This window comes from Thalassophryne amazonica, chromosome 12 (assembly GCF_902500255.1).
Source record: "Thalassophryne amazonica chromosome 12, fThaAma1.1, whole genome shotgun sequence".
NCBI classification, from domain to species: domain Eukaryota; kingdom Metazoa; phylum Chordata; class Actinopteri; order Batrachoidiformes; family Batrachoididae; genus Thalassophryne; species Thalassophryne amazonica.
Window position 1 is genome coordinate 37,001,773 of NC_047114.1, and position 11,461 is coordinate 37,013,233.

At 41.0% G+C, this 11,461-nt stretch overlaps 1 protein-coding gene across 1 annotated transcript; it reads left to right on the top strand.

Annotated features, from left to right (window-relative positions):
* The first annotated feature begins 753 nt into the window (after nucleotides 1–753).
* On the top strand, nucleotides 754–10,226 carry LOC117521503 (phosphatidylinositol 3-kinase regulatory subunit gamma-like). Its single transcript, XM_034182817.1, has 10 exons — nucleotides 754–808; nucleotides 6,663–6,768; nucleotides 6,881–6,979; nucleotides 7,082–7,262; nucleotides 7,397–7,513; nucleotides 7,635–7,777; nucleotides 7,886–8,062; nucleotides 8,153–8,227; nucleotides 8,317–8,487; nucleotides 8,585–10,226. Exons 1-10 carry the CDS (start codon nucleotides 754–756, stop codon nucleotides 8,856–8,858), a joined length of 1,398 nt encoding a protein of 465 aa, XP_034038708.1. The 3' UTR covers nucleotides 8,859–10,226.
* The last annotated feature ends 1,235 nt before the right edge of the window (nucleotides 10,227–11,461 follow it).

Genomic DNA, 11,461 nt, shown 5'->3' on the forward strand with positions numbered 1-11,461 from the left:
TTGCAATCTACTCCCTCTCCAGCAAGGTGACAGAAAATTCCACAGCCCTAAATCATACAAAATCATTTCTGAAAAAAGCACAACATCGTGTATGAGTTTAATGCCCGTGCATATTTAACGCTGGTAGGCAGTTTTTTTCTTCTTCTTCTTCTTTTCCATTCATACATTGTAAGGAATTTTTCAGCTGTTACCGCAGCTTGGAGGAGAGTTGAATGAAACAGTCTGGAATGTACCATTACAATGTAGAGGAGGGGGGGCTCCAGCTGAGGCACAAGCGTTGCTATCTGCAGTTATAAATTTCAAAAGAAATACAGACGATTGTAGCAGCGGTATAAAAGTAAACAAGATGTGTTTTCTTAACGAATTAAACGCCTATTTAAGCGTGCTTTAAATAGCCGTAAATCGAATTAGAAGAAAGCGCCCCCGCCGCGGCTGCCGGTTGGTCGGTGCTGAGATGATGTGACGACAGCCCTTTAAAATCTCCCCTCCGCCTCCAGCGCGAGAAGAGCGCTGCTGCTGCGCACCGGAGCTTTGTCTTTTCTCTAAAATCCACCATTACAAAGGCTATGCTGAGAAAATACATCTGGGATACTTTACGTCAATAGACATGACTGTCTAACTGTCCAAATCTATATAGGACGTTTGCGTCAGCGACCTCATTAAAGGAACTTCAATAGGTTCACCGAAAAAGAAAGGCTTTCTTTTTTCTTTTCTTTTTTATTAAGCGCAAGTAAACGACAACAGCCTGGACTCATGGTTTATCCTCCCGAAGGTTTATTCTACATCGAAATGGATCAAGCGCCACCAGGTAAGTTAGGGTTAAGGCAGCCATTGTCTGAACTGTGAGGGCGCACGCAAACCTAAAAAAAAAAAAAATCATCTGCTCGCCGCTTTCTGTTTCACATCTTGACATTAAAATAACATCTGTAAAGACGCTGACATCCCACTAAAGCTGGGGTAGGTGTCAGTAAAGCATTTTAATAAGCAGCTCTTCGGCGCTGCGCTCCCCCGGTGGATTTGCCCAGGCATGCATAGCGCAATTCTCTTACCGATTACGTAATAGGTTTCTGTGGAGCAGGCGGCGGCGCAGCGGCTCTTTTGTCCGAGTAGCGCCTAAAACAAGCGCATAAGGGTTTTGTGTTAAAGCATAAACCACTTTGCCAGCTGTCCACATGCCAGGCAAAAAGGGCACACTTTATCTTCAAGCGATTATATTTGATGTTGCGCTTCCGCGCGCCGCATGAAACGACCGCTTTGTTCTCCTCCGCAGCCAGCCGCGCGTCATCTTAGCGCTGCTAGCTCTGAAAGTAGGCTAAATCAAGACACACACACACACAAATTGCTTTTTTTTATTCACTACGCTCTTTCAACAAAGTAACGCTTCTGATACTTAGAAATAAGCTAAATTTTCATTTGCAGCATTTGTATTGTTCGAACAATTAGTGCTTATTCCTCTTTGATAATGATCCTTTTATGCACCGGACATTTGCTTCTGTTGGGTCTAAAAATGATATTAGAGTGCTACAGTTTTAGTTTTAAAATAGGCTATTGCATATATTTTCTTCATGAGTGGGTAAACAGTTGAATTAAATTTTAAATTGAAGAAAAAAAATCAAGTGTGTGTGTGTCGTTTTATTTCTATTTCCAAAAGTAAAAATACAATTTAAAGGAATTTTTTTTCTTTTTGATTTTTGTTTGTTTGTTATTTGTCTTTTTTTGGGGGGGGGGGGGGGGGGGGGGGGAATGACCAGTATACGACCAAAAAAAAAAAAAAAAAAGTTCCTTCAGTAATAAAGTAAAGCTCAATTAAAATATTGCAGCATACACCCAGAAATATATGCTGGACACATTTTGCTAATGAATATTAGATGTTCTGCAGAAGTCCTATTTTTACACAGTACTGTACATTAACATGTGCATTGGATGAAACGTATCATCTGTGATTGGTGCATTTCAACAGCTTCTTAAATGGTTCCATTGGAATGTGGGTTTTGTAGCTCAATGGACTTTCTTGGCAGCCAGCAGAAAGGAAGGCATACAGATTTAATTTTGCTGAGTTCAGGAACTGCAGGTTTGCGTGTTATGCTGCTGCACCTGCCTTTTGTTTACTTTAAGGTCAGAAAGAAGAGAGAGCGGATGGTGGGAGAAAGCCACATTTTCTCCTCTCTGAGGGTGCTCTTGTATTCTCCCTAACTGCCTTATGAAAGGCACTTTTGTCCTGCAGTGAAATGTATCACCCTTCACCTCTTCTTGATGCGGTTTGCCCTTCATTTTCATTTTTAGGAAAAGCTCAGCATTTCAGTTAGTTTTTTATATAGTTTTAAGGTGAGTGGAAAACGTACAGTACGTCCAGAAAGTATTCACAGCGCTTCACTTTTTCCACATTTTATGCTACAGCCTTATTAGAAAATGGATTCAATTTTTTAACCTCCCAAAATTCATTCTACTCACAACACCCCATAATGACAACATTAAACAAAAAAATAAAATTGAAGCAAATTTATCAAAAATAAAAAACTAAGAAATCACATGTACATAAGCATTCACACCCTTTGCTCAGTACTTTGATGATGCACCTTTGGAAGAAATTACAGCCTCAAGTCTTATTGAATATGCTGCCACAAGCTTGGCACACCTATCTTTGGGCAGTTTTCCCCATTCATCTTGCAGCACCTCTCAAGCTCCATCAGGATGGGTGTGGAGCGTCGGTGCACAGGCGTTCTCAGAGATCCGATGTTCAATCGGATTCAGGTCTGGACTCTGGCTGGGCCATTGAAGACATTCACAGCGTTGGCCTGAAGTCACTCCTTTGATATATTGGCTGTGTGCTTAGGGTCATTTTCCTGCTGAAAGATGAACCATCGCCCCAGTCTGAAGTCAAGAGCGCTCTGGAGCAGGTTTTCATCCAGGATGTCTCTGTACATTGCTCCATTCATCTTTCCTTCAATCCTGATGAGTCTCCCAGTTCCTGCCCCTGAAAACATCCCCACAGCATGATGCTGGCACTGCCATGCTTCACTGTAGGGATGATGCCTGGTTTCCTCCAAACATGACGCCTGGCATTCACACCACAGAGTTCAATCTTTGTCTCATCACACCAGAGAATTTTGTTTCTTATGGTTTAAGAGTCCTTCAGGTGCCATTTGGCAAACTCCAGGCAGGCTGCCGTGTACCTTTTATTAAGGAGTGGCTTCCATCTGGCCACTCTACCATAGCAGGCCTGATTGGTAGATTGCTGCAGAGATGATTGTCCTTCTGAAAGGATCTCTTCTCACTCTGACAGAGTGACCATCGGATTCTTGGTCACGTCCCTGTCTAAGGCCCTTCTCCCCCGATTGCTCAGTTTAGATGGCCAGCTCTAGGAAGAGTCCTAGTTGATCCGAACAGCTTCCATTTATGGATGATGGAGGCCACTGCACATTGGGACCTTCAAAGCAGCAGAAATGTTTTATACCCTTCCCCAGATTTGTGCCTGGAGACAATCCTGTTTCAGAGGTCTACAGACAATTCCTTTGACTTCGTGCTTGGTTTGTGCTCTGACATGCACTGTCAACTGTGGGACCTTATATGTAGACAGGTGTGTGCCTTTCTAAATCATGTCCAATCAACTGAATTTACCCCAGGTGGATTCCAATTAAGCTGTAGAAACATCTCAAGTATGATCAGTGGAAAAATGATGTACCTGAGCTCAATTTTGTTCTTCATGGCAAAGGCTGTAAATACTTGCATGTGATTTATTTTACTATTACTATTATTTATTTATTTATTTTAATAAATTTGCAAAAATCTCAAAACCTTTTTCACATTGTCATTAAGGGGTATTGTGTGTAGAATTCTGGGGGGGGAAATGAATTTAATCAATTTTGGAAAATGTGAAGCACTGTGAATACTTTCTGGATGCACTGCATGTGAACGTGTAAGATTTCAACAATTACAAAACGGGAGAAATGATACCTCTGAGGGACTTCAGAACTGTGCTGATGGCCTCAAAGAAGACTGTAAATCAGACTTGTATTAGCTTTGAAAGAGTTACAAATTAAAACTCATTAAATGGGTGAGCAGTGGAGTGCACCCCTCTGCCAAGGCGCAACAAGTTCTTCAGTCATACGAATATCGATCTAAAGACCAAATCTGCATTTTATGTTGCGGTTGGTCCATACATACACTCAACAAAAATATAAACGCAACACTTTTGGTTTTGCTCCCATTTTGTATGAGATGAACTCAAAGATCTAAAACTTTTTCCACATACACAATATCACCATTTCCCTCACATATTGTTCACAAACCAGTCTAAATCTGTGATAGTGAGCACTTCTCCTTTGCTGAGATAATCCATCCCACCTCACAGGTGTGCCATATCAAGATGCTGATTAGACACCATGATTAGTGCACAGGTGTGCCTTAGACTGCCCACAATAAAAGGCCACTCTGAAAGGTGCAGTTTTATCACACAGCACAATGCCACAGATGTCGCAAGATTTGAGGGAGCGTGCAATTGGCATGCTGACAGCAGGAATGTCAACCAGAGCTGTTGCTCGTGTATTGAATGTTCATTTCTCTACCATAAGCCGTCTCCAAAGGCGTTTCAGAGAATTTGGCAGTACATCCAACCAGCCTCACAACCGCAGACCACATGTAACCACACCAGCCCAGGACCTCCACATCCAGCATGTTCACCTCCAAGATCATCTGAGACCAGCCACTCGGACAGCTGCTGAAACAATCAGTTTGCATAACCAAAGAATTTCTGCACACTGTCAGAAACCGTCTCGTGTACCAGTTCCTGCCAATATCCAGCAACTTCGCACAGCCATTGAAGAGGAGTGGACCAACATTCCACAGGCCACAATTGACAACCTGATCAACTCTATGCGAAGGAGATGTGTTGCACTGCATGAGGCAAATGGTGGTCACACCAGATACTGACTGGTATCCCCCCCCCAATAAAACAAAACTGCACCTTTCAGAGTGGCCTTTTATTGCGGACAGTCTAAGGCACACCTGTGCACTAATCATGGTGTCTAATCAGCATCTTGGTATGGCACACCTGTGAGGTGGTATGGATTATCTCAGCAAAGGAGAAGTGCTCACTATCACAGATTTAGACTGGTTTGTGAACAATATTTGAGGGAAATGGTGATAATGTGTATGTGGAAAAAGTTTTAGATCTTTGAGTTCATCTCATACAAAATGGGAGCAATACCAAAAGTGTTGCATTTATATTTTTGTTGAGTGTATTTTGGTCATAAATTGTTGAGGTCAGGTTTTGGAGCATGCATTGGTGCTGCATATTGCCGCATTGTCCAACTGATGGAATTGATGTTGGTCCCGACTGGCAGCTTTCATCCTCCCAAATATAGCAGTCTATAAGCCACAGCCAGGTGTGACATGGGAGTTCCTTTGGCCTGTTCTAGTCACTTGGGTACAAATCCACATGGCATTATTTTGCTGGATCATGCTCAGGGAAACACACCACACGGCCCAAGTGTTGCAGTTGACGCTCCTTTGCCGTACACGTAATATGTCTCTCATCTGGGTTTCATTAAGTAACCGCTCATTTGACACTAAGCCATTCCAGCAGGACCCAATGATTCTCTGGAGAGACCGAGAAATGTTGATGAAAGTGGAGGGAGGGGGAATCTTTTTCTTTTTTTTTTTTTTTCCTTAAAGTTATCCTAGTGCAAAACCATCCAAACATAAAACAGACACGGATAGAAACCTCCTTGGCAGAGTGAAGGATGAGACATTGAGGTGTAATTAAACAGTTTCATATTTGTTGAGGCAGGATTCTTCTTCATTTTTTTAGACTAACCACTTGTAAAGCCTTGGCAAATAGAAGTCTGTAAGGAGATAGTGATTCTGTGTCATTTGGCTCTCTGGTTGATTATTGGCATACCTTAAAAAAAAAGTTTGTGAGGTAGGTCTTAAGTCAAGAAGGAGATGATTTTGAGCCAGATGTAGTTTTGCAAAACAGTACCCCCCACCCCCACCTGCACCACAATTCATTTGAAGACTGCTGCGCCTTGGTAGATGTAGGCATGTCTGGGCATGTCCAAACCAACTGACAAGCTCCATCAAGCACGCGCATGTTTGTGCATGCACGTGCATGTTTCATGTTAAGATTAGAATAATGGAATAGTATATCTGCATGTCTGTGCATGTACTGTGGAAGAAAACAAAATGCCCTAAAAGGAAAACTAAGCAGCTCTTCTGTTACCTAAATGTAAAAAGCCTTTGTTGCTCAGTTACTTCTTTATCAAAATCAATTGCATAGACAGAAAAAAAAATCAGTTAACACAGGCCTGGCTGTTTAAAAAAAAAAATAAAAGAAGAAAGAAAGAAAGGGGAAAAAAAAAAGAGGTACTTGTTACCGTGCTTTACACCGAACTTGGAGTGTAACTGTACACAGCCCATGGTTGTGTACATGTAAAATATTGCAGTTTCAGGTTTTTTGTTTGTTTGTTTTTTGCTGCTATGCCTAATTATAAGAAATTTATAAAAACCCACATTTGCAAATTATTTTGTCCACAGTTGGGCACAAACAAATTAAGGGGGACGTAGTCTTGAATAACTTGACTTTGTGAAGATTGCCTCATTGCAATCCATCCTTCAATGAAACTGATTCTGATCTGTAACCTTTGTTTTATTCTCTGTTTCAGCTCTCCCTCCCAGGTCAACAAAGCCAGTGTGTTCCACCACAAACCACCTTTCACCACCTGCATATTCGCTGCAGGACGCTGAATGGTACTGGGGTGATGTAACGAGGTACAGTTTTTTAACTTTCTAGTCCAGCATCAAGCAGCTGATTTGCTGAGCATTCGTTGGTTGATTGTTGAATTATTTGTGCCTTTTAAGTGCAATCTGATTTTTCCCTCAGGGATGTGGTGAACGAGAAGCTTCGTGACACACCAGACGGTTCCTTCCTGGTGCGTGAAGCATCCACAAAGCTGCAAGGAGACTTTACTTTGACCTTAAGGTAAGCAGTATGCGTACTTCTGTAAACATTGCCACACACGTTATTTATTTTTACAGTCAATTTTACACTTAATAACCCTGCTTTTATAACTCACCTTTTCAGGAAAGATGGGCACAATAAGCTGATCAGGATTTACCACCGCGATGGGAAGTATGGTTTTTCAGACCCTCTCACCTTCAGTTCAGTAGTGGAGCTTATTTGGTACTACCAACACCATCCTTTAGTGGAATATAATGCCACCTTAGACCTGATGCTGACCCATCCAGTGTCCCGCTTCCAGGAGGTTAGTAAGCACCAGTGTCCTTATTTTATATCTTCGCAAAAGAAAGCCAGTCACAATCCTGACTATGGAGGAATCTTAAAATAAAGAGGTGCTGAGATGAATATTATGTCACTGAGTCAATTCTTTTGGTTTAGGTGAATGAAGACAGTGTCGATGTCGCTGGAAGGAAGCTCAAGGAGGTCCACAGTCAGTATCAACAGAAATCTAAGGAGTTTGACCGTCTTTACGAAGCCTTCACAAAGACCTCACAGGTTAAAAAAAAACCCTTTATAATATTAACTTTCCTTCTTCGTATCTATGCTGGATCCAAAATGCCAACTCCTCTCCCGAGTGCACATTTTACAGCTGATTCAACTGTTTGTTGTGACACAGGAAATTCAGATGAAAAGAACAGCAATTGAGGCCTTTAATGAGACAATGCTGATATTTGAGGAGCAGTGTCGTGAACAGGAGCGCTACGGCGAAGAATTTGAGATGAATAATCAGTCCGAAGAAGCCGACAAAGATTTGGAGAGGTACAGCATTTATATGTTGATCCTGAATTGTCTTGTTACGAGTGCATGACTTTCCAAACAGCTCTTAAAACTTTACTATGAGATGCAATCTTTACTCTCCCTGTTCAGCTTCCTGATCAATTATGAGAAGCTGAAGTGCCGCCTTGGAGAGATCTACGACAGCAAAATTCATCTGGAGGAGGATTTAAGAACGCAGGTAGAGGACTACAGAGAGACGGACAGGAAGATTAACAGTTTACGACCTGATCTAATTCAGCTACATAACATCAGAGACCAGTATCTAAAGTGAGTAGTGTCATAATATTGCTTGTAGTGTTTACTGTAAATCACCGGCAGCTCATAAAACCTGTAATGTGTTTTCTGTTGGACTTGTAGCTGGCTAAATCACAAAGGTGTGCGGCAGAAACGTATTAATGACTGGCTGGGAATACAGAGCGATAGTCTTGACGAGTAAGTTGTAACCGAAGAACTCAATGACCGGATGAGCTACAGAATCGTTTCAGTGCTTTTTTAAAAACGTGATTCTTGTGTTTATTTAGTACATATGTACTGAAGGAGGATGAGAAGAATTTGCCACACCAGGATGAGTCAAGCTGGTTTTTTGGAGAAATGAGTCGGACGCAGGCTGAGGAGATGCTTCAAGGTAAAGCTCCGGGGACTTTCCTGATCCGTGGGAGCAGCAAACAGGGATGCTACGCCTGCTCTGTGGTGTAAGTGAAAAAAAAAAAATATCCGAAAATTCTATCTGGAGAACTGTAAGGGTAATTGTGTGGAACTCACTAATGTGACTGTTTTCATTTGCTGCAGTGTCAACGAAGAAGTAAAGCATTGCATGATCTACAGCACACCACATGGATATGGCTTCGCCGAGCCCTACGACATCCACTGCTCGCTGAAAGACCTTGTTCTGCATTATCGTCTGAATTCCTTAGCACAACACAATGATGCCCTGGATGTACGGCTGTCACATCCAGTACACGCCAAAGCTCCAGTCACACCTTCTCAGCATGCAGAGGAACACAAACTCTTACTGACTCCAAAACACACAGCGGGGCTCCCACCTGCTGCTCCGGAGATGTAATCCGACAGAGACTAAAGAAGTGTTTACTGTATCCTGCGAGGACGACTGCATTGAGGTGCATTGTGTAAAATTTTGCACTACAGTGATTCCATCCGTTTTTGGGACTGGGAGTTGAAATACTGAAGTGGGACCGGAACTTGAATGTCATTTTTATTGTTTTTTTGTTGTTGTTGTTTTGTTTTTTGTCTCCAGTGATACTATTTCAGTTTTCAAATGAGTATTTTTGTTTGTTCATTTATTGCCGTTTGTTTCATGGATACCTTCTTGGTAGGGATGTTGAACACCAGAAACATGCTCAGTGACATCAGGTGCTACACCTTCTGACTATTACAACTGGAGTTGTTGTTGAGAAAGGTGTCCATTTTGTTGGAGAAAATTCCGTTCAGCTAAGAAAACCTGGCCAACGTGTTGGCTATATATTGAGTTATTGGTGTGTTTTTGAGAAGAAAAATGGTGCTGTAAACAGGCCGATTCTATCATACAGGTTTGGTAGACCAAACCAGTTTTGGGTGTGAATATTTAAAAAGTTATGGTGCGTTTTGTCAGTTAGCCCCTTTCTTATCAGACATTCGTATACAGTGGATAACTATGTAGCATTAACATCGTGTAGAATACCGCTCGAAAAGTATATTCAATGTTATACCTATTGACCACGGCACCAACTAGTGAGCAAAAATACATCCCTGTTTAGCCCGGGAATTGCATTTGTGCTAAAGAAGGTAATTGATGTACACCTGCTGATGTACTGATCAAAACATAATCCGAAGTACTGTATGTTATATTCTGTTACTCAAAGAACTATAAGCTTTTTGTATTCTATATATATTTTTTCTATAAACATGCCACAAGATGAAAGCTTGAAGAAAGTGCAATCCAGCAGTATTTCTAATGTTGCAATGTATGATGGCGGTGGCGGCGGTGATGAAGGTGATGCTGTTATGAGAGGTTGACATTTGCCACATAAATGCACTCTCTTTGGTGGTGTCGGTATGATGTGGCCTCCTGTGTTTGTGTGAACTGCCAGAGGTCCGGAAGTATCCTGCCTCCATTACTTGAACTGTGGCATTGCTCAAACTATGAATGTTTTTTCATGACATGCAGCCTAATGACATGCAGCCTACATAGCTTAAGGGGAAAGGAATCTATGTTGAACTTGGCACATTTTTCAAGTTTGTGGACAATAGATACTTTGTACAGAGAAACTGTAAAATGTATTTCAGAGGATGATTCATGGAAGTAAGGTGCTTTAGCCTCTTCTAAAAACTCCACTGAGGGATTCAGGAAACCCCCCAGTGAAGCTAAGCAATGTGAGATCCTGACCTTTTACTTGCTTAAAGACAATAAACTGATGAGGGTTTTGTCAACATACATAATCCAGTGTGGGTTTTTTTTTATCCACATCTAACACAACACTCTGATGTGATCTTTACCGGGCATGGATATGCTGACTTAACTTTGTACAGTTCATTGCAAGTCCAAATCTAATGAAAACAGGTGGTATTGTTGCACACAGTCATACAAACAAAGTGTCACCAAAACTTAACCACGAGTCAACATCAATACGGTATATAGTTTACCAGTATGACTGAATAGTTTCACTGTTCACAAGGTTTTCCTCAGAATTAAACAATGCGCTAACTTTAAATTTTAAGAAGAATGTGAAAGTATTTTACAACTAACTTTTTTCTTTTCACTAGATGAAAGTATGTACATTTTCATGACTGATGTAGAAAAATCACCACATGTAAGAGAAATGACATAATATTTAAGATTTACCATCTGTGGAGTTGCAGCAGTTGAACATACTATTGGGTTGGCAGATATCGCCAAAGAATGGGGGCACTGCAGGACAGAGTGTGGAAAGATGGAAGCAAAAGGAAGCCATGAGGACAATTGCAGGATATGTGCAGGCCCTTTCCTGCTTTAGCCTGCTCACCACGTTTAAAAATGCAATATATAATTGGAGAGGCTAACACACTTGATTAAAACCATTCCGCACGTCATGTTCAGGATGTGGCATTACTGTTAACGGTTTGGTTTTTGTATCAAACCATTTACACAATCTTCACTGTTTTTAGCTATCAAAAAAGATATTTTTTTTCAAAGCCACCAACAAATACACAATAATGGGCAGTCAACATTAATTTAATCTCTTAGGGTGTCATTTGGCTTGCTTGAGTTGAACATGTCAGTATTTGTGTAATTGCCTTGAACTTTTATTGCACTATTTTCAGCAAAAAGCCAAAGGCATTTTTAGAGAGAAGACACTGTCTCAGATTGTTGTTTGCACTAACTGAACATGCAAATAAGTGCAGCAGATAAATCCAAATTTTCACCAGAACACTTCAGTTTGTGACAAAAGTCTCAAATGTGGTACATTTGTTCTTCAGAGGCTATTTTTTTATATTCAGTGGATGGCCACTCAAAATTTAAACATGGCTGCCAATTTTCAAGATGGCCGCTGAGCAAATTCCTAATTCGGGTGTCCTTTGTCTCTGTTCATGTTTTTTTTAACTTTTTTTTTTCCTTTTACGTACTTCAAACAGTTCCAATAAACCATTACACAATGCATTTTTGTTAATAACTGTTTACAGCTTTTTAAA

Bases quoted from the DNA above. Each gene is read 5' to 3' on its own strand.
- LOC117521503 (XM_034182817.1), top strand. From the start codon at position 754: ATGGTTTATCCTCCCGAAGGTTTATTCTACATCGAAATGGATCAAGCG. The intron at 8,228-8,316 runs GTAAGTTGTAAC...GTGTTTATTTAG, and splicing joins CAGAGCGATAGTCTTGACGA to TACATATGTACTGAAGGAGG. The intron at 8,488-8,584 runs GTAAGTGAAAAA...CATTTGCTGCAG, and splicing joins TGCTACGCCTGCTCTGTGGT to TGTCAACGAAGAAGTAAAGC.